Source organism: Salvelinus namaycush, chromosome 3 (assembly GCF_016432855.1).
Source record: "Salvelinus namaycush isolate Seneca chromosome 3, SaNama_1.0, whole genome shotgun sequence".
Lineage (NCBI taxonomy): Eukaryota > Metazoa > Chordata > Actinopteri > Salmoniformes > Salmonidae > Salvelinus > Salvelinus namaycush.
Window position 1 is genome coordinate 50,535,411 of NC_052309.1, and position 23,519 is coordinate 50,558,929.

The 23,519-nt window shown below is 45.5% G+C and overlaps 1 protein-coding gene across 2 annotated transcripts in view; it reads left to right on the top strand.

Moving 5' to 3' along the window:
- LOC120032227 (rho GTPase-activating protein 26-like) overlaps positions 1-23,519 on the top strand; it is a 116,003-nt gene that overhangs the window by 67,155 nt on the left and 25,329 nt on the right. For both annotated transcript variants that reach the window (XM_038978222.1, XM_038978230.1), the window contains exons 10-20: positions 1,998-2,092; positions 3,118-3,196; positions 3,568-3,604; positions 3,839-3,904; positions 4,045-4,119; positions 4,746-4,830; positions 5,231-5,289; positions 12,584-12,689; positions 14,948-15,107; positions 15,805-15,952; positions 16,195-16,441. In XM_038978222.1, coding sequence (XP_038834150.1) covers positions 1,998-2,092; positions 3,118-3,196; positions 3,568-3,604; positions 3,839-3,904; positions 4,045-4,119; positions 4,746-4,830; positions 5,231-5,289; positions 12,584-12,689; positions 14,948-15,107; positions 15,805-15,952; positions 16,195-16,441 — 1,157 coding nt within the window. The remainder of the gene's footprint in view (positions 1-1,997; positions 2,093-3,117; positions 3,197-3,567; positions 3,605-3,838; positions 3,905-4,044; positions 4,120-4,745; positions 4,831-5,230; positions 5,290-12,583; positions 12,690-14,947; positions 15,108-15,804; positions 15,953-16,194; positions 16,442-23,519) is intronic.

Consider the following 23,519-nt stretch of genomic DNA (forward strand, 5'->3'; position numbering starts at 1 on the left):
CTGCTCCAACAACTACAAGGTCACACGGACAACCACAAATGATCCATTATATTGACCGGATACTCAAGTAGTCGTTTTAATGTCACGTGCCTTTAGACACTTAGCTAGCAAGTTAGCAAACCAAATGAATAGCTGGAGCCCTGAGCTAAGGACTGGGGCAACAGCCACCCAGTCATGATTTCAAGCAGAAATCATGTGTGACATCTGTCTCTAGAGATTTGAATGACTGCAGTTGATTAGTGCTTCATAATACATCTGTGTGCTGGAGTCTGGCCTTGTGGTAGTGCTGCCGACTCCGGACTATAACTTGACCTTTCTGGTATGGGTTCAAACCCGGCCTGCGTCTTCATATCTGTATTCCTTTACCTGAATGAATGTTTCCTCCTTTCGTTTGTGACTTTCTATCCCAATAAAGAGAAAATACTACTACCGATATTTACTGACAAAAATATAAATGCAACATGCAAGAATTTCAAAGGTTTTACTGAGTTACAGCTCATATAAGGAAATCAGTCAATTGAATTAAGTTCATTAGGCCCTAATCTATGGATTTCACATGAATGGAAATACAGATATGCATCTTTTGGTCACTGATACCTTAAGAAATGGGCCTCAGGATCTCGTCACGGTGCAGTGTCTCTGTGCATTCAAATTTCCATCAATTAAAGGCAATTGTGTTTGTTGTCGGTAGCTTATGCCTGCTCATACCATAACCCCCATCTCCCCCCACCACCATGGACAACGTTGACATCAGCAAACCGCTCGCCAACACAACGCCATACACACGGTCTGCGGTTGTGAGGCCGGTTGGACGTACTGCCAAATTCTCTAAGATGACATTGGAGGCGGTTTATGGTAGAGAAGTGAATATTCAATTCTCTGGCAATAGCTCTGGTGGACATTCCTGCAGTCAGCATGCCAATTGCACACTCCCTCAAAACTGTGGCATTGTGTTGTGTGACAATACTGCACAATTTAGAATGGCCTTTCATTGTCCCCAGCACAAGATGCACCTGTGTAATGATCATGCTGTTTAATCAGCTTCTTGATATGCCCCAACTGCCAGGTGGATGGATTATCCTTGCAAAGGAGAAATGCTCGCTGACAGGGATGTCAACTTTTGCGAACAACATTTGAGAGAAATAAGATGTTTGTGCGTATGGAACATTTCTAGGATCTTTTATTTCAGCTCATGAAACATGGGACCAACATTTTTACATGTTGCTTTTATGTTTTGTTCAGTGTAAATGTAAAAATGCATCTGAAAGAGTGATTCCTGGTAGGCACATCTGCCCCCGACATCTCAGTGTTGTCACTGTCAGTGGGCAAGGACAAACACTCAGTGGTAGTATATCGCTCCTCATGTCACTGTTCCTCTCATCCTCTCGCACTGATTGAAGTGTACTGTGGAGAAAAGGATGGCAGAAAGAGGGCGATGAAGTGATGGAGGAAGAGGACAAAGGGCAGAAGAGGGGATAGAGGATGAGACACGGGAGGAGAAAGAGCAGGGGAGGAGAGAGGTGATGGTGGGAGAGCAGAGGAGTAAAGTAGGAAGGGCAGAAAAGGATCATGGACACGAAGGAGGAAGGATCAGAGAGGAGAGGAGGTATCATTCAGAACACATCAGCGTGGCTTGATGCTCCGTCTCAGGATTGCTGCCATGTGTCTCCCAGGATTCTCTGTGCAAACAGTGGTGACAGTTCAGTTGCTAATGCACTCCCTTTGAAGGAGCGAGGAGGTGGGGAGGAGAGGGAATGACGGGGAGATGGGCTGTGAAATGGTTGCACTGAAATAACCTACATCAAAGTTTCTCATCTGTTTTTTTCCAAAGACAAAGTCCATCCATCCTTGTCCACAATTCACTATGAGAATCAAAGACATGTATCTTAAAATGACTTGGTTCCATACACGTTGCGAAAGGCACTTCACATTGTTTGAACTTGAGTGTCATAAATGTCTCTTCTTAAAGGTTGATTAAGGTTTCCGCTGTCTTTCAGGGGGAGGAGGAGAGCTTCACTCTGAAGTCCTGCACAAGGCGGAAGACGGATTCTATAGAGAAGAGGTTCTGTTTCGACGTGGAGGCTGTAGACAGGTGAGTCATTGCTGCTGGCTAGTAGCTTGTTGTTACCCATTACAACCACATGGTGGTGCTCACGAGTGTTGCTGGGCTGAGGCTGTGGCCGACTGACTGTGGGTCGGAGCTCAACACAGAGGATCTTAATAGGGATTGGCAAGCGGTGGATGTTAGATGACGAACGCTAAGTGAGATATCTGCCACCTCTCCAGCCCGGTCATAGAAGGGTGTTGCCTGACTGTATATAAAGCAGCAGAGCCAGTGACTCCCTAACTCTAACGCTAGCTCTACTGTGGCCGCTTCAGCCACTGATCTCCCTCCTCCTGCATCGGCCCATTCCTTCACTCAACCCTCGTAATTTATTCATGGTGTTTGTTTGTCCTCTGCCCAGAGTGTTTGTGTGTGTGTGTGTGTTTGTTCGCTCGATGCCGTGCACTGCTGTTGTTAGCAGCAGGAAAGTAAAAGCTGGTCTCAACATGCTTTAGCACGCAAAGGCATCGCAAAGACATAACTTGAGGGTGACTGTTAGTGAGAGCGTGCGTTATGGCGTCCTCTGCCCCAGAGTATATGTGTGTGTGTATATGTGTATATGTGTGTGTGTGTGTGTGTGTGTGTGTGTGTGTGTGTGTGTGTGTGTGTGTGTGTGTGTGTGTGTGTGTGTGTGTGTGTGTGTGTGTGTATATGTGTGTGGTTTTAATGGAGGACTGTGTTGACAGCTGAAGGTGAGCCTGCTGCCAGGGCCAGGTGAAATATGGTAACGCCGGCCAGAGATGAGCGTAGCTTAGTTGTAGTTTCGGATAGGGCCGGGGTTGGATTGATAGAGGTGTCAGTCTGTGCTGGGATGGTCGTGGTGGACGCAGCAGATTGACTTGATGGGGGATAATGTTTAATAATGTCAGAGGACCCAAAGAGGGTGGACAACCCCCTTATGTAGCAGTGATTTCCTTCTGTCAGTCACTGCTACATGGTGTGTTGCGTTTGATTAAAGACTGATCTTTGTGCGTGTTTGTGCGTGTTTGTTTGTGTGTGTGTGTGTGTTGCAGGCCAGGGGTGATCACCATGCAAGCTCTATCGGAGGAAGACCGCAGGCTGTGGATGGAAGCTATGGATGGGAGAGAACCGGTACGTTGCCAGCGGTACACACTCATCCTGTGCGTGTGTGTGCGTGACTGTGTGTGTGTGTGTACTCATATGCGTATAGCCCACCACAGGGATTCCAGGCATAGCTGACTACCTAACCTTCAACTCCTTTAGGAAGCCACTTCAGTCCGTAGCAACTTCCATTGATGTCAATGTACCGTGCTACTACTCACCAGGCAGGCAGTGTGGCATGCTGTGTACGACACTGTTTATTACAGCATAGTGTACATGGGCTTATGCAAGTACAGCCTGTGTTCAGTTCACGGATAGGTGTTTGTGACCGGTGGTGGTGGTTGATGGCGGTAACGCTAAGCTGTGTAACCGTGGTAACTGGGTGTCTCTGTTCCTTCCAGGTCTATAACTTAAACAGAGACAGCCAGAGTGAAGGCCGTAAGTGACACATCGGTATTATTTTGCTTTACTCTACCATCCGTCCGTATGAATGCACACTGATAATTGATGGGATTCATTCACTTCTCTACCTCCGTTTCTCCCTCTATTTTTCTCTACACCTATCTCTCTTCCTCCCACTCTTTCTCTCTCTACCTTTCTCTCTCTCGTCCTCTCCCTCTCCCACTGTCCCACGCTGCCTCTCCCCCTCCCCCCTCTCTCTCCATCTTTCAGTGGCCCAGCTGGATGTGGTTGGCTTCAACGTTGTGAAGAAGTTCATCTACGCTGTGGAGACCAGAGGTAATGAACTAAGGCTTGGCTGCTTACAGGCTTCACAGGTCTCTAGTACTACTGTTATTGCGAACCTGGTGTCACTGGTCACTCTTACAAGTCCTATACAATCTTTATAGATATCTGTCCTGTTCTGTCCTGCCCCACAGGCATTGACGAGCAGGGCCTGTACAGGATTGTTGGAGTAAACTCCAGGGTGCAGAAACTCCTGGGTCTTGCCATGGGTAAGACAGAGAGATAATGGAGCTGTGTGTGTGTGTGTGTGTGTGTGTGTGTGTGTGTGTGTGTGTGTGTGTGTGTGTGTGTGTGTGTGTGTGTGTGTGTGTGTGTGTGTGTGTGTGTGTGTGTGTGTGTGTGTGTGTGTGTGTGTGTGTGTGAGAGTGCGAGAAAGATTGAGTCCTTGCCGCAAAAACAAATCCAAACAGGTAATATTTGGGGGCAAGATTGAATCGAACTTATTTAACATTTATGCAGTAGTTTTGTTTGCACAACCTGTCTTATTCTGATAGCTGGAATTTCCTGCTCCTCCTGTTAGGGGAGTCTATACTGTAGTAGAAAACAGTAGAAAACCATCCTGCGGATTTATGTGAATAGCTATGGGGAATAGGCAATTTATGCAACTGTATAAATAATGCAAAACAAGTTGAATTACTGTAGATATACCGTAGCTCTGAGACTGACAGACGGAAAAACACAGGAGGAGGTGACCATAGAACTGGTAGAGGACTGGATGAGAGAATATACTGACAACTGGAAAATAGAATACACAAGATAGGTTCAATCACAAACGTCTGAAATCACAAAGCTTCTCAAATGACAGATGATGACATCTATCCTCTCCCTCTGACAGATCCTAAAACCTGTGCTGACGTGGAGCTGGACAGTACAGAATGGGAGATCAAGACCATCACCAGCGCAATCAAGTACTACCTTAGGTACAGTACTGTGAATCCATTGCCCAGGTCTAGTCATGGAAATGACTAAAGATAGTTAAGAAACACAGGCTCTCTATGAGTACTGCAGTGTGTACAATAGTGTGTACAATAACACTGCACTGAGTGAGAGAGGGCTGAGAGCATGTGGTTGTCCAGTATGGCCCTGGCCTGCTGAGTAGAGCTAAGGAGGACAGGATCGAGGGCCATGGGAGAGAGCAGAAGGGTTAAGTCTAAAGAAGAGGAGATGAGAGAGGGCTAGGACTGAGGAGACCCACATACACAAACAGCCCAGTTTTCCGCCTACCTAATGAAGAGGGAAATCAGCCTGATGAGTGGAGGGCCATGACTCCCTGCCTGCCTGCCGCTGTGCCCATTGACTCTCTGTGTCTTCTCTCCTCAGAATGCTGCCCGCGCCCCTTATGACTTATCAGTATCAAAGGAGCTTCATCAAGGCAGCCAGTGAGTCTTTTCTCTCCTCCTCCTTCCTCTCTCTCTCTTTCTCGCTCTTTTTCTCTCTGTCTCTCTCTCTCATAACAGTTGATCTGGTTCCACTACTTTTGCCCTCTTCCTCTTCCTGATAGCAGCTCCGCTGACTTTGTTTTGATAAACCAGTCTGGTTTTGAATTTGATGGCCTGGTTTAGCTCCGTTGGGCAGTAGTGGGGTTGACGTGTGAAGGAGAAGCAGGACGTAAGGGTGTGTGTCCTTGGCAAGCCATAAAGGAAATGGCTTTATAGTGGGGCCAGCTGGGATAATGGAGGATGGGAAAGATAACCAACAACAACAACAAGTATAGCCTATAATATATTTATTGCCCCCTCCCCCAAACTTCCCTTTACCATCTCCCTGTCCAATAATTGGTCCTTACATTAGCCAGAGCTGCATTTTCCTCTCTCTCTCTCTCTCTCTCTCTCTCTCTCTCTCTCTCTCTCTCTCTCTCTCTCTCTCTCTCTCTCTCTCCTCTCTCCTCTCTCCTCTCTCCTCTCTCTCCTCTCTCTCTCTCTCTCTCCTCTCTCTCCTCTCTCTCCTCTCTCTCCTCTCTCTCCTCTCTCCTCTCTCTCCTCTCTCTCTCTCTCTCTCCTCTCTCTCCTCTCTCTCCTCTCTCTCCTCTCTCTCCTCTCTCTCCTCTCTCTCTCTCTCTCTCTCTCTCTCTCTCTCTCTCATATATCTGCTGTGTCATTGGCTGCCGCCTACCTGGCTGCTCTGAGATGTCTGTTTCCTCCAGGCACTGCATGCTGGTTGACATCAGGCCATTGCCCTAAGATGAACTCTTTTTTACGAGCACCTCCTCCTCCTGAGCCGCCCGCCCCTCTTTGCTCTGCTCCGGTTTTGGGAGGGAAGGCTGCGTGCAATCAGGAACCTAGTCTGAGGCATGCACCAGCAGGAAAACACACACCTACCAGACACGAACACTCCTACTCATACACTTTCTGTCACACACAAACTCACTTAAATGACCACAGACACACACCACACACTAATCTTAATCTTAACCCGAAAACTTAACCCTAAACATACTTCTAACCTTACCACAAAATATTTTTTTTCATTCTTTTTATTAAAAAAAATAAAAAATTTGCCCCAATTTCATGATATCAGATTGGTGGTTAGTCTTATCCCATCGCTGCAACTCCCGTACAGACTCGGGAGGGGCGAAGGTCGAGAGCCGTGCGTCCTCCGAAACACGACCCTGCCAAGCCGCACTGCTTCTTGACACACTGCTCGCTTAACCCAGAAGCCAGCCGCACCAATGTGTCGGAGGAAACACAGTACAACCGGCGACCGTGTCAGTGGGCTTCTCACACACTCACACTCACACACACACACACACACACACACACACACACACACACACACACACACACACACACACACACACACACACACACACACACACACACACACACATACACACAACCTCCCAACCCAGTCTCTAACTCTTGCTATCTTGCTTTCTTCTTAGACTTCATATCCTTCATCTTAGATTCAGATAAGCTTTATTGGCATAAATGACAAGGCCACTGTTGCTAAAGTGATGTGAGATAATGACGTCAACATTAACAGTAAAAACATTTATAATAGTTATGGTGATTCGAGAAAGGGGACTCAGCGGCGTTGCAGTTCTTGACACAAAGCGGTCTGCCTGGCATCTACTACCATACCCCGTTCAAAGGCTCTTTTACAGTGCCTTCGGAAAGTATTTAGACCCCTTGACTTTTTCCACATTTTGGTAGGTTACAGCCTTGTTCTAAAATTGAATCATGTTTTTTTCCCCTCATCAATCTACACACCATACTCCATAATGACAAAGCAAAAACATGATTTTAGAAATTTTTGCAAATTTTTATATATATATATTTAAAAAACTATCACATTTCCATATGTATTGAGACCATTTACTCAGTACTTTGTTGAAGCGATTACAGCCTCGGGTCTTCTTGGGTAGGACGCTACAAACTTGGCATACCTGTATTTGGGTAGTTTCTGCCATTCTTCTCTGCAGATCCTCTTAAGCTCTGTCAGGTTGGATGGGGATTGTCGCTGCACAGCTATTTTCAGGTCTCTCCAGAGAGATGTTCGATCGGGTTCAAGTCTGGGCTCTGGCTGGGCCACTCAAGGACATTCAGAGAATTGTCCTGAAGCCATTTCTGCGTTGTCTTGGTTGTGTGCTTAGGTTCGTTGTCATATTGGAAGGTGAACCTTCACTCCAGTCTAAGGTCCTGAGCACTCTGGAGCAGGTTTTCATCAAGAATCTCTCTGTACTTTGCTCCATTCATCTTTCCCTCGATCCTGACTAGTCTCCCCAGTCCCTGCTGCTGAAAAACATCCCAACAGCATGATGCTGCCACCACCATGCTTCACTGTAGGGATGGTGCCAAGTTTCCTCCAGACGTGATGCTTGGCATTCAGGCCAAATAGTTCAATCTTGGTTTCATCAGACCCTAAAATCTTGTTTCTCATGGTCTGAGAGTCCTTTAGGTCCTTTTGGCAAACTCCAAGCTGGCTGTCATGTGTATTTTACTGAAGTGTGGCTTCCATCTAGCCACTCTACCATAAAGGCCTGATTGGTGGAGTGCTGGAGAGATGGTTGTCCTTCTGGAAGGTTCTCCCTTCTGCACAGAGAAACCCTTGAGCTCTGTCAGAGTGACCATCAGGTTCTTGGTCACCTCCCTGACCAAGGCCTTTCTCCCAGAATTGCTCAGTTTGGCCAGGTGGCCAGCTCGAGGAAGAGTCTTGGTGGTTCCAACTTCTTCCATTTAACAATGATGGAGGCCACTGTGTTCTTAAGGACCTTCAATGCTGCAGACATTTTTTGGCACGCTTCCCCAGATCTGTGCCTCGACACAATCCTGTCTCGGAGCTCTACGGACAATTCCTTCTGACATGCACTGTCAACTGTGGGACTTCATATAGACATGTGTGTGCCTTTCCAAATCATGTCCAATCAATTGAATTTACCACAGGTGGACTCACTCCAATCCAGTTGTAAAAACATCTCAAGGATGATCAATGGAAACAGGAATGCCTTGAGCTCAATTTCATGTCTCAAAGCAAAGGGTTTGAATACTAATGTAAATAAGGTATTTCTGCTTTTAATTAGTAATACATTTGCTCAACTTTTGTGTAGATTGATGAGAAAAAATAAACATTTAATCAATTTTAGAGTAAGGCTGTAATGTAACAAAATGTGGAAAAAGTCAAGGGGTTTGAATACTTCCCGAATGCACTGTATATACTATATATATATATATATATATATATATATATATATATATATATGGGGCTGCAGGTAGCCTAGTGGTTAGAACATTGGACTAGCAACCGAAAGGTTGCAAGATCAAATCCCCAAGCTGACAAAGTAAAAATCTGTCGTTCTGCCCCTGAACAAGGCAGTTAACCCACTGTTCCTAGGCCGTCATTGAAAATAAGAATTTGTTCTTAACTGACTTGCCTAGTTAAATACATTTAAAAAAATATATATATATACACACTGCCGTTCAAAAGTTTGGAGTCACGTAGACATTTCCTTGTTTTTTAAAGAAAAGCAAATTTGTCCATTAAAATAACATCAGAAATCAGAAATAACATCAGAAATACAGTGTAGACATTGTTAATGTTGTAAATGACTATTGTAGCTCGAAATGGCTGCTTTTGTTATGCAAAATCATTATCAGCAACCATCACTGCTGTGTTCCAATGGCACGTTGTGTTACCTAATCCCGGTTTATAATTTTAAGATGGGCAAAAGAACACAGACACTGGACAGAGGAACTATGCCTAGAAGGCCAGCATCCCGGAGTCGCCTCTTCACTGTTGACATTGAGACTGGTGTTACTGTGGTCCCGTGTGGCTCAGTTGGTAGAGCATGGCGCTTGCAACGCCAGGGTTGTGGGTTCAATTCCCACGGGGGGACCAGGATGAATATGTATGAACTTTCCAATTTGTAAGTCGCTCTGGATAAGAGCGTCTGCTAAATGACGTAAATGTACTATTTAATTAAGCTGCCAGTTGAGGACTTGTCCTCTTGCTCAGTTGTCCACCGTGGCCTCCCACTCCTCTTTCTATTCTGGTTCGAGCCAGTTTGCGCTGTTCTGTGAAGGGAGTAGTACACAGCGTTGTACGAGATCTTCAGTTTCTTGGCAATTTCTCGCATGGAATAGCCTTCATTTCGCAGAACAGGAATAGACTGACAATTTTCAGAAGAAAGGGCTTTGTTTCTGGCCATTTTGGGCCTGTAATCGAACCCACAAGTGCTGATGCTCCAGGTACTCAACTAGTCTAAAGAAGGCTCGTTTTATTTCTTCTTTAATCAGCACAACAGTTTCCAGCTGTGCTAACATAATTACAAAGGGGTTTTCTAACGATCAATAAGCCTTTTAATTAAAAAAAAATCGAAAAACTTGTCAATAATCAACTGACTGGCTTTCTTGATGCCTATAGTATTCTCTCGGGTATGCAATCTGGTTCCCGCTCAGGTTATGGATGTGTCACTGCAACCTTAAAGGTCCTCAAAGTTGTCACCATTGCCCTTGATTCTAAGCAATATTGTGCTGCTATTTTTATTTACTTGGCCAAAGCTTTTGATACGGTAGACCATTCCATTCTTGTGGGCCGGCTAAGGAGTATTGGTGTCTCTGAGGGGACTTTGGCCTGGTTTGCTAACTACCTCACTCAAAGAGTGCAGTGTATAAAGTCAGAAAATCTGCTGTCTCAGCCACTGCCTGTCACCAAGGGAGTACCCCAAGGGTCAATCCTAGGCCCCACGCTCTTCTCAATTTACATCAACAACATAGCTCAGGCAGTAGGAAGCTCTCTCATCCATTTATATGCAGATGATACAGTCTTATACTCAGCTGGCCCCTCCCCGGATTTTGTGTTAAATGTTTTATAACAAAGCTTTCTTAGTGTCCAACAAGCTTTCTCTACCCTTAACCTTGTTCTGAACACCTCCAAAACAAGGTCATGTGGTTTGGTAAAAATAATGCCCCTCCACAGGTATTATTACTACCTCTGAGGGTTTAGAGCTTGTGGTAGTCAACTCATACAAGTACTTGGGAGTATGGATAGACGGTGCACTGTCCTTCTCTCAGCACATATCAAAGCTGCAGGCTAAAGATGCATCTAGACTTGGTTTCCTCTATCGTAATCGCTCCTCTTTCACCCCAGCTGCCAAACTAACCCTGATTCAGATGACCATCCTACCCATCCTAGATTACGGAGAAGGGTGCTCTCGAGCGGCTAGATGTTCTTTACTATTCGGCCATCAGATTTGCAACCAATGCTCCTTATAGGACACATCACTGCACTCTATACTCCTCTGTAAACTGGTCATCTCTGTATACCCGTCTCAAGACCCACTGGTTTATGCTTATTTATAAAACCCTCTTAAGCCTCACTCCCCCCTATCTGAGATATCTACTGCAGCCCTCATCCTCCACATACAACACCCGTTATGCCAGTCACATTCTGTTAAAGGTCCCCAAAGCACACACATCCCTAGGTCGCTCATCTTTTCAGTTTGCTGCAGCTAGCGACTGGAACGAGCTGCAACAAACACTCAAACTGGACAGTTTTATCTCAATCTCTTCATTCAAAGACTCAATCATGGACACTCTTACTGACAGTTGTGGCTGCTTTGTGTGATGTATTGTTGTCTCTACCTTCTTGCTCTTTGTGCTGTTGACTGTGCCCAATAATGTTTGTACCATGTTTTGTGCTGCTACCATGTTGTGCTGCTACCATGTTGTTGTTATGTTGTGTTCCTACCATGCTGTGTTGTCATGTGTTGCTGCCTTGCTATGTTGTTGTCTTAGGTCTCTCTTTATGTAGTGTTGTGTTCTCTCTCTTGTTGTGATGTGTATTTTGTCCTATATTTATATTTATATATATATTTATATATTTATTATTTATTTGTATTTTTTATTTTATTTTTTATCCCAGGCCCCCGTCCCCGCAGGAGGCCTTTTGCCTTTTGGTAGGCCGTCATTGTAAATAAGAATTTGTTCTTAACTGACTTGCCTAGTTAAATAAAGGTTCAATAACAAATGTGAGTGTGTGTACGCGCGCAGGTATGTGTGTGTGCGAAGAAACTCTGAGTCGATTGCGGTGGGGAGGTGACAGTGGGGGTATGATGTAGTGTCACCCCCTGTGAACGCTCTGTACGCTGGCTTTGTGGTGACTGATGAGGGCCATCCATCAGCTGTCTGCTCCCCGAGGCCTGGCTGGCTCTCTGGCTGGAACCTATCTGGCTGGACCACACTGATTCAGAGCCCAGGAGACAGCACAGTGCACTGACCTGCAGACACACAGACCTGCCCAGTGACCCATTTTTGCAATGACCTGCAGTCCTGGGTTCAAATGGCATTTGTCTTATTTCAAATGTATCTGTGTTTCGAACTTCAGCTGCTTTTCATTGTGTTTGCCTGGCTGGCACAATGGAACCAATGAAATATAACTATATGCTCAAATTATTTGAAAGATAACCAATTCGATTTGATTCTATTCTATTTGAACCCGATTGGGCAGCCCTGTCCCAGTCCAGAAGACACTAGAAGAGAGAGAGAGGTAGCCTCAACTCCAGCTGTTGTTCAGTGTTGACTGGTCTGGTATCACGAGACTAGGACAGAGGTACTGTAGGGTTCAGTAGTGAAGGTGTTCTGAGGCAAACCTCTCTCAGGTTAATGGAGGATAATGATAATGCTGGCTGCATTCAGAAGCTACGTGCAGGTTGTAACCGATAGTATGTTTACCACAGTCTCCAAGGAATAAGTGCTTTGATCAAATCTGTAGTATGATAAGCTCTTGTGGTAAGCAGCAGTATAGTATATTGGCCGCGTGGGCAGTTAAAGGGGAATTGAACTAAGGGCAGGGTATTATAGTATTATTTTCACCAGGCTTCTGGTAAATGCAATAGCGCCAATATGTTATGATAATGGCGAAAAGAGTATTCTACATGAAGTTGTCACTGTTGTTTAGACAGAGGATTACCGGAAACCAGTGTCCTTACTAACCTCACCTTCCACCTTCATCTCTCCCCCTCCACTCCATCTCTTCCCTCCCCTCCATCTCTCTCTCTCGCACTCTCTCCCCCCTCCATCTCTTCTCTATCTCTCCCCTCCTCTCTCTCTCTCTCTCTCTCTCTCTCTCTCTCTCTCTCTCTCTCTCTCTCTCTCTCTCTCTCTCTCTCTCTCTCTCTCCCCATCTCTCCCCCTCCATCCCTCCCTCCATCTCCCCCCCCCCCCCCTCTCTCTGTAGAACTAGACAATCAGGAGGCGAGGATCACAGAGATCCACAGCATCATCCACCGGCTCCCAGAGAAAAACCGCCAGATGCTGGACCTGCTTACCAAACACTTGGCAAAGTAGGTTAAGTTTAGGCCCGGGGTCCACGGACCCTTTTACTGTGTTACAAATCCCCCTGACCGCACTACGCTGATGACCACGACTACCTCTGAGTCCCAAATGGCACCCTTTTCCCTATACAGTGCGCTACCTTTCACCAGAGCCATATGGGGCCTGGTCAAAAGTTGTGCACTCAATAGGGAATACGGGGCAATTTGGGACTCCGTTGTAGTCGTGGTCATCAGCGCAGTGCGGTCAGGGGGATTTGTAACACATTAAAAGGGTCCGGCCATGACCATGACCACGCCTATAAGAGGATTGGCTTGGTAATGAACTCTGCACTGTATTGTTGACAGCAGTATGCAGTAATGGCTCCTAGCTTTCCCCTGTGTCCCCCCCCCCTACTACACGCCACGATCAACACACAGCATTAGTTTGGTCCTGGCCTCATTCTATCCTTTTGGGTATTGTTGTCCAATTGAGGCAGTGGAGCCATCTGTCTGTCTCAATGATCCTCCAGCATTAGGATTATGTCAGGGTGACGGTAGGTTACTGTCAGAGGCAGGCTGCAGACCTAATACTCTTACCCTCTTTGTTGTTGTCCAGCATGCTGAGATAGGATTACGGATCATCCCAAACTGGTCTTGGTGGGTTAGATTTCACTTGCATACACCATGTCTATTTACATATCTATTTGCATTTCATGTGCTGTTACCTATGAGATGGTAAGTCCAGAAATCGTAGATTTCAGTGTTTTCTATAGATCGAAATGGGCAGATGTTGGATTATAACGGTGTTGAAGTGTTGGAAATGTAGCTAAAAGAAGGGCTCGACTTTGTTGGCACTATGATGCAGCAGTTTTTTTGGGGCCAACTGGCAACTGGCGTTAGTGATATGTGTCGCAATTAAGGAACAGATCAGCGATAGCGAAGGGTCGTCCGCTAACGAACGGCTCTTTTTAGAACGGTTATTTTTCTTGTGATCGTCGGGAACCAAATCGCATCTTTGAAAGAGCTGTTCATTTGTCTCCCTAATTTGCATACTTTAACTACTGCTTTTTGAGCTCCAAACAACAATTATCTGCACATGAGTTATAAAAAAATTCGCTAAAGATTGCAATTCCTCACTGCAGGAACAATATATAGTGAGGAGAGAGCCTTTTTCTGGTCCACACATTTTTACAGTGCGTGCGTATTGTTTTTTGCAGGCCATCTAATCATTTGGTCAGGTAAAAATGTATTTGAACTTGCATGTCACAATCGGACGTAATTTGTTGGCTTTAAAATGTATTTGAACTTGCATGTCACAATCGGACATAACTTGTTGGCTTTAAAATGTATTTGAACGTGCATGTCACAATCGGACATGACATGGTTTTAGGTACATTTTAAGCACTACTGAATAAAGAGCCGTTTGGAAGCCACATCATCATATCTTTTCGCTAAACAGAGCCAAATAAGCCAGCTCACTGAAAGACTTAGATTCTAATAAGAATCACTTATTTTGTGTCTTAAATGGCGCTCTATTCCTTTTATAGCACACTAGCGAGATGTTGTTGTTGGGGTGGTCAATTTATTGTATTTAATTACATTTATGGTAACACAGACAAAAAACTGAACACCCACTCATTCCCACCCCGCACCCACACAGGACCCCATTTACTGAAGATATCATAGCAATTCTCTTCTTTTTTTCAGTCGACCATAGCTCAACATTTGTCTCTTTAGCACCATGCATATGGGACACAGAAAGTTTCATGTTAGCTGGGTCCATAAATGAAAGCGCCCTTTTGACAGAGAGTAAGGCTCTTGCCAACGCAACACAACCATCTTTTTGGCTGCCGTAAGTCCGGCTAGCCATATTGTTTTTTTCGCCATCGGTAAGTTCCATTGAAGAATCGTCATTGATTGTTGTTGGTGAAAAGGGTATATTTTTAGAAACAAGGGTGGATAAAGACATTAAAACCTGATTCCAGAATGGGAGGACCTCTGGGCATTCCCAAATCATGCAAAAACATGCCTTGGGCATGTCTCTCTCTCTCTCTCCCTCCCTCTCTCTCTGTCTCTTTCTCTTTGTCTCTCTCTTGTTCTCTCAGTTTCTCTCTGTCTCTCTCGTTCTCTCTCTCTGTCTGTCTGTCTCACTCTCGTTCTCGCTCTCTCTGTCTCGTTCTCTCTCTCTCTCTCTGTCTCTCTCTCTCTCACACACACACAAACACACCTTTTCATCTTTCTCCTTTCTTTTCCATCCCTCCCTCCCTGCTCCTCCCTCCCTCCCCCAGTGTGGCCAGTCACCACCAGCAGAACCTGATGACTGTGGCCAACCTGGGCGTGGTGTTCGGCCCCACTCTGCTGAGGCCCCAGGAGGAGACTGTGGCCGCCATCATGGACATCAAGTTCCAGAACATTGTGGTAGAGATCCTCATCGAGAACCACGAGAGGGTGAGTCAGACGGTCAGTTGTTCAACACAGTCCAACACCCAGACATGGATGACGGCACAAGTCTCTAATTCGCAGCCCCTATCACTCACCGCTTACCACATTTCTCTTTCCCTGGACATACACCATTGTGTGTAGGGCAACTGTTCAACCTCTGTCCAATACCCAGTACCTAAATTTGTTTGTAAGTTAAGCACATTCTGAAAAGGGGCCCACGAGAGGAAGGGAGGAAGGGTGAGAAAAGTCACAACTATAATCCGGTTAGCCAGGGTGGAGGAGTATTTCTCACTAAGCATACCGGTGAAAACTAATGACCCACTTTTACTTGAGCAGTGATTGATCTGAGATTCATCAGCCCCAGAGTTTTGATTTGATTATCTGAATGGAACGGGAGCAGTGTTGTCAGAGGAATGTCGGCTGCAAGACAGTGTTGGGAACATAAGCATCAACAGTATTACTTGCTGATAACATCTCTGAAAACCTGAAACCATTATGGGAGTGAAATGGAAAGTATTACGCTATGTATAACTGATCATTCTAGTCTCCTCTCTTCTCACAAAGGCCCTACTATAGGACTGTCAAACTAATTATAGTTGTGTGAACTAATGTATAGTTAGTTGTGTGAGTAAGTTATATTAGCCATGGGTGGGTACCGGTAGTCTGTATGTGTAGGTTGAATTTGCCAGTCCTGTGTGTGCAGATATTCAAGGATATGCCAGTTCCGGGAGGTGGCCCGGCCAACCTACAGCTCAACCTGCAGCCTCGGAGGAAAAGCGCAGAGAGCAAAGCCCCGTCCTGCAGCGAGAGACCCCTCACCCTCTTCCACACACCCACACACACCCAGAAAGGTAGGCAGGAGCACAACACAGTCTCTTTACCACACACACCCTTCTTCGATGTTCAAAGTGTCAGTCGGGACAGGAGACATCCACATTGCCTGAGATTTGTCCGTCCTCCTTTATAGGCAGAAAAACATCTATTGACAGCATTTACTTTAGCGGCTGACACGTTGATCACCAATCTTAAATATCCTCCTCAGCCACTCACATTTTGTATACTCAGTGTACATCTTCTTCTTGCTGTTACGTAGTGGAGAAGAGGAACAGCGTGGTAGTGAACTCTACTCCAGAGCCCCAGCAGCTTCAGCCGGCCCAGGCCAATGCCCCCCACAACAACCCATCAGCCACCCGCTCTTCCTCCACAGCAGCGGTCAACCATAACAGCAGCGGCAGCCACGGCCACAGCTGGACCCAACGCAACAGCCTGACTAGCACTGACGGAGATCAGGATGGGGGCCTGATGGCCAGGCAGAACTCACAGAGCCGCCCTAACTCACTGTGAGTACACATGCATAAGCACGATGCACACACGCGCACACGCACACACGCACACGCACACGCACACACACACACACACACACACACACACACACACACACACACACACACACACACACACACACACACACACACACACACACACAAGCTCTCTTTCTTTCCCCCTCCTCTCTCTTTCTTTCTTCAGCCTCCTCTCTTTCTTTCTTTCTTCTTCTCCTCACCAGACAAGGGGGATTCTCTGCATTGACATCAAAATAACATTTTATTGGTCGCATACACATGGTTAGCAGATGTTATTGCGAGTGTAGCGAAATGCTTGTGCTTCTAGTTTCGACAGTGCAGCAATATCTAACAAGTAATATCGAACAATTCCACAACAAGTACCTAATACACACAAATCTAAGTAAGGAATGGAATAAGAATTTATAAATATAAATATATGGATGAGCAATGTCAGAACGGCATAGGATAAGATGCAATAGATAGTATAGAATACAGTATATACATATGAGATGAGTAATGCAAGATATGTAAACATTATTAAAGTGGCATTATTAAAGTGACTACTGTTCCATTTATTAAAGTGGCCAATGATTTCAAGTCTGTATGTAGGCAGCAGCCGCTCTGTGCTAGTGATGGCTGTTTAACAGTCTGACATAATACCAATTCAAGTGATGATAGAAGACATGTTTGATGGAATTTGATCTTGCCTTGTGAAATCTCCCAAAGGTAGACAAAAGTAATATTGCCCACTGGGAGTTGTGAGATGTGTTCATAAAGGCAGCCTCTGGCACATTCAACCTACACATACTACAGGTACCCACCCATAGCACATGTGCGTCCTCTCTGATTACAAAAATACTGGAATTGTAATCCATTACGTTACAGGCTAAAATATTGTAACCATATTACAGATACTTATGAAAAACTAGATGATTACTTCTAGGATTACTTTTAAATTCAGAAAGGATTGTGAAAAGATTCTTTGACACTTTTCTATTTTGTCAATGACATTCAAATCAGCATTTAAAAAAGTGTGATTCACCTGAGCGAGTCTGACCACAAGTCTCACTCTCCCTTGCTCAGCATAGGAGGTGGACACAGCAGATTGAATAAGAAATACATTTTAAGCCACAAACGGATGTCATGTGGCTTCCATCTGGCCACCCAGATTGGTGAAGTGCTGTAGAGACTTTTGTCCTTCTGGCAGGTTCTCCAATGTCAGCTAAGGAACTCTGTAGTTCTGTCAAAGTGGTCATTGGGTTCTTGGTAACTTCCCTGACCAATGTCCTTCTTTCCCGGTTGCCCGGTTGGACGGCCAGCTCTAGGCAGAGTCTGGGTAGTTCCATATTTTTTCAATTTTCCAATGATGGAGACCACTGTGCTCTTGGAAACTTTCAACACTCTAGAAATTGTTTTACACTCTTCCCCAGATATACACTGAGTGTATAAAACATTAAGGACACAGGTTCTTTCCGTGAATTCAGGTAACTTGTGCTCATGTAAATCTGAGGAGGAGCTAGATGGCACCGATAAATATGGCCACCTTGTTTCAGGCTCCTAAGCAAATTTTGCAGTATTTAAAAAATATATATATTTCTCACGTTATTAGCCCAGAACTTTCTTTGCATCATTAAATATAGCTGGAAAGAACTTTTGAATATCAGAGAGGCGGTAACTCACCAGCATTTTGACCAGGAATACGACTTTCCTGAGTTGGATCCTTTGTTTGTACCTTCCAAGGAGATTGAACTTATGCCAGAGGCTGCTCCAAGACGCCGCCGGCGTACTCGGAGTGGACTTTTAGTCCAACTCAGGAGGCGTGCACACCATCCACCGCTTCCGAGTATATTACTTGCTAATGTTCAGTCCCTGGACAATAAAGTAGACAAGCTCAGGGCGAGGATCTCCTTCCAGAAAGACATCAGGGACTATAGCATACTCTGTCACAGATCATAGCTCACTCCAGATATACTGACCCCGTCCATACATCGTGTGGATAGGAATAAAGTTCTCTCCGGGAAGAAGAAAGGTGGAGGTGTATGTTTCATGATTAGCTACTCATGGTGTGATTGTGGTAACGTACAGGAACTCAAGTCCTTTTGTTCACCCAACCTAGAATAGCTCACAATCAAGTGCCGACCGCATTACCTCCCTAGAGAATTTTCTTCGGTTATCGTCACAGCCGTGCATATTCCCCCTCAAGCCAATACCACGACAGCTCTCAAAGTACATGACTGGACCGAGAAGGCTATCCAAAACATCCAGTGACTCGGAATTTTTCAATCTACTCTGCAGTACCCAATCGTCGAGACCAGGGACTTCCTCCTCAACATGCACGGACACAGCATGACAAACAGAAGAACCCAGCGACGTATCAGTACCGGCCAAAAGATCCGGGTTAACGTCCTCTGCGAACTCCCACTGTTCGGCCCCAGAGGAACATGCATAATAGGGTTTTAGTAGATTTACATGGCACAGTTGGTGCGCTTTCCTCCATTCCCAGAGTGGTAACTAGATAGTTTTGCTGATTACACTGGCGCACAACCGTGTATGGACCTTGAAAAAGAGAACCAACAATTGGCAGCAGAGCAAGAACCTGGTCATCTGGACTAAAGTGACGAGACTCAGCTCACCGATCAAATATTCCTTTCATCCTCCCCTGTGAAGATGACAGCCTCTCTTTGGCCATCTCACCGGCGTGACCGGAAATCAGGCATCACCGGAAATCACACACAAAAGATAACAGGCACTGAGGTGGCTTGGGAGACTTCCAACCATCCTGGAGCACTGCTAGAAGCCCACACACACTATGTCCGAACACTAGGTTGTTTGGACTGAAACCTGTGCTCTCCTGTGAAACCTCCCTGGCGGCTAACAGTAACCATGGCAACCCCTCCTCCCAATCCTTATCCATCTCCGTACAATAAGCTCTCAACAAAGACTTAAGTGTGTGATGGAAACGTTCCAGCGCTCCTTGACTCTGCGCGTGATAGGCGCTAGCCAAATTGTGTTGAATATGGTGCTGTTGGAGAACCTGACCAAACAGATGAGAGGTGAAATTAGAACCTTGGTCACTCTGAATGACCTTAGGGATTCCAAACAGCGAGATGAACTGAGTCAAAGCTTTTAGCACGGACTTAGTCATGATAGACCGGAGAGGATAGGCAGCAGGAAACCTAGTGGTCTGACACATCACAGTGACCAGTTAACTACTACCATTCTTAGAGCGAGATGGCCAACACAGTCAACAATCAGATACTCAAAAGGCTGGCTGACTACGGGAATAGGAAACCGCAGTACCGGCTTAATAGCTTGATTAGGTTTACCCGTTAATTGACAGGTGTGACAGGTTTTGATGAACGCAGAAACATCCCTCTTTAACCGAGGCCGAAATAAATGTCTCAGTATGCAATTGTAGGTTTTCCTCATGCCCAGATGTCCAGCAACATCATCGTGGGAAGTTTTCAACACCAACTCACGAAAGTTAACTGGTACAACAACCTGACTAATAGCCTCCCCCACAAAACAACTACTATGAGGCACCTATTTTCTCATCAGGACGTCATCCTGGAGAAAATAGCCATGAGCACCATATCCCAACTGTTCGGCAAGTACAATTTGGTCACGCAACGATTGTATTCTGGGGTAAGCCAACTGCTCCTTGATTAGATCGGAGCGGAGCACTGATAACGGGATAACAGGGAAAGTAGTGACAGATTTCTTTAGAACATTATTGTCACCCGGCGCAGTGACCAGGTCGCCCAGGCTCATGGAATGAGTCACCGCTCGCGCAGAGAACATTCTGCGTGCTCTCATCGGGAATCCTTACAAACGACGGCTTAGCGGCAACCACTAGAGGTGGAGACACAACAGGCCATACACGCTCTCCAGCCAAGTTATTCCCAAGGATAACGTCGATACCCTCAACAGGCAATGAAGGACGCACCCCTACAACAACCTCGCCTTTCACCAGCTCAGAATCCAACATCAGTTTATGCAAGGAACTGACAGTGTTCAACCCGATTCCCCTAATTAAAACACTGTTCCCCGAATCGGTCTCATCAGAGAAGGGTAACAAAGACTAACACAAACGACTCAGAGGAACCTGTGTCCCTCAGGATCTTCACTGGCACTGGGTTGTTACTTCCTAACAGAGACACAAAACCCTCTGTAATGAAAGGTAAATAATCTGGGTCAATTGGGAATTTCACATGTACCTGGGCATGAGACGGAGTGAAAGGAGAGAACGGATGTGGGACAGTGCGAGTACTACATTTACCTTTAGCCCTGAAAACAGGACATTAGTTTTTCCAATGACCTGAACCCTGACAGTAGTGACACCCTTGACAGAAGCCAGTTTTACCACGGGAGCCAGGCTCAACCCTAGATGAATGAAGCTCTGCCTGTGAACCAGAGTGTCTAGGTGGGCAAAAACCAAATCTCTCCGAACGCTCCCACTCACTCCGAATACGTGGCTCTGCAAAGCCACTTTTGTGAGTCAAAACATACTTGACCGCCAAAACCGCAGCTTCAGAGACAGTCATCACTTTTCGTTCGTTAATATACGTCGCTATTCGATCGGGGATTGTGTCCTTAAATGTCTCTAGGATCATCAGATCACACAGCCCCTGGAAAGTCTTAACTGCAGAGGCAGAACACCAGCGATTAAACTGTAAACTCAACATGAGTCTGTTTATCAGCCCTTTGTAAAGTTCTAAATTGTTGGTGGTAAGCCTCAGGAACCAATTTGTAAATCTGTAACACAGCCATTTTAACCTTAGCGTAGCTGATGCTGTCGGCTACACCAAGAGCTGAATATGCTTCCTGCACTTTACCAGTCAACACACACTGCAACATTAAAGTGCGATCAGAATCAGGCCAACTCCTAGTGTCAACAACACACTCAAACAACAACAAAACATTTCTCGGGGTCCTTCTCATTATATTTTGGCAACAGCTGTAAGTTTCCAACAATATCAAATGTGTCCGGGGCACGACCGAGAGAGGAGCGACCCCTATGTAAATCAGGGTCACCTTCAGGGTCAACTCTCCCCCGAGAGCTTTCCATTCCTAACCAATTCCAGCCGCTCTTGTTGCAGCTTGATTTTAACGCTCCAAATCCTGTTTACATTCCAATTCATTTTCATACTTAACACGATCATGTTCTTCTAGCTTAGCACAATCATACTCTAGCTTAACACGATCATGCTCTAGCTGTAACATAAGCAGTTCTTTCTGCTGTTCAAAAGGAAGACTACTATGGCTAACAGATGGATCGGCCATTGTAGTGAAACGGGGAGACAGCTGGGGGAGTGGGTAGTCCTTGGCAGAGGCTGCCTCAGCGTTAACTACGAGTATGCCACTCTCCATCAGATTGGCCTTCAATATCAACTTAACAGAATTTTTTAAATGTTTATCACTAATTTCAACCTGGTAGTGTTCAGCGATCTTCAACAGCTGTTCTTTAGTACATAATTCTCACAGTTCCTCTGATGGAACGCAAATGACCTCGTCTACAGTCGTGGCCAAAAGTTTTGAGAATGACACAAATATGAATTTTCACAAAGTCTGCTGCCTCAGTTTGTATGATGGTAATTTGCATATACTCCAGAATGTTATGAAGAGTGATCAGATGAATTGCAATTAATTTCAAAGTCCCTCTTTGCCATGCAAATGAACTGAATCTCCAAAAAACATTTCCACTGCATTTCAACCCTGCCACAAAAGGACCAGCTGACATCATGTCAGTGATTCTCTCGTTAACACAGGTGTGAGTGTTGACAAGGACAAGGCTGGAGATCATTCTGATTGAGTTCGAATAACAGACTAGAAGCTTCAAAGGGGTGGTGCTTGGAATCATTGTTCTTCCTCTGTCAACCATGGTTACCTGCAAGGAAACACGTGCCGTCATCATTGCTTTGCACAAAAAGGGCTTCACGGGCAAGGATATTGCTGCCAGTAAGATTGCACTTAAATCAACCATTTATCGGATCATCAAGAACTTCAAGGAGAGTGGTTCAATTGTTGTGAAGAAGGCTTCAGGGCGCCCAAGAAAGTCCAGCAAGCGCCAGGACCGTCTCCTAAAGTTGATTTCAGCCGCGGGATCGGGGCACCACCAGTACAAAGCTTGCTCAGGAATGGCAGCAGGCAGGTGTGAGTGCATCTGCACGCACAGTGAGGCGAAGACTTTTGGAGGATGGCCTGGTGTCAAGAAGGGCAGCAAAAAAGCCATTTCTCTCCAGGAAAAACATCAGGGACAGACTGATATTCTGCAAAAGGTACAGGGATTGGACTGCTGAGGACTAGGGTAGAGTCATTTTCTCTGAATCCCCTTTCAGATTGTTTGGGGCACCTGGAAAAAAGCTTGTGCGAAGAAGACAAGGTGAGCGCTACCATCAGTCCTGTGTCATGCCAACAGTACAACACATCCTCCGAGAGCAACTTCTCCCAACCATCCAGGAACAGTTTGGTGACGAACAATGCCCTTTCCAGCATGATGGAGCACCTTGCCATAAGGCAAAAGTGATAACTAAGTGGCTCGGGGAACAAAACATCGATATTTTGGGTCCATGGCCAGGAAACTCCCCAGACCTTAATCCCATTGAGAACTTGTGGTCAATCCTCAAGAGGCGGGTGGACAAACAAAACCCCACAAATTCTGACAAACTCCAAGCATTGATTATGCAAGAATGAGCTGCCATCAGTCAGGATGTGGCCCAGAAGTTAATTGGCAGCATGCCAGGGCGGATTGCAAAGGTCTTGAAAAAGAAGGGTCAACACTGCAAATATTGACTCTTTGCATCAACCTCATGTAATTGTCAATAAAAGCCTTTGGCACTTATGAAATGCTTGGATTTATACTTCAGTATTCCATAGTAACATCTGTGTAAGGGGTGCGTACTGGCGGCAGAGAAGTCAGGCGCAGGAGAGCAAAAACTATGTTACAACGGCGCAGTTTAATAATAAAGATCACTGTAAACAAAACAATCAATACAATGGGTACAAAACCCGCCGCACACCAGACAACGTGCACAAGCACTTACAATAAATCATTCCGGACAAGGACATGGGGGGA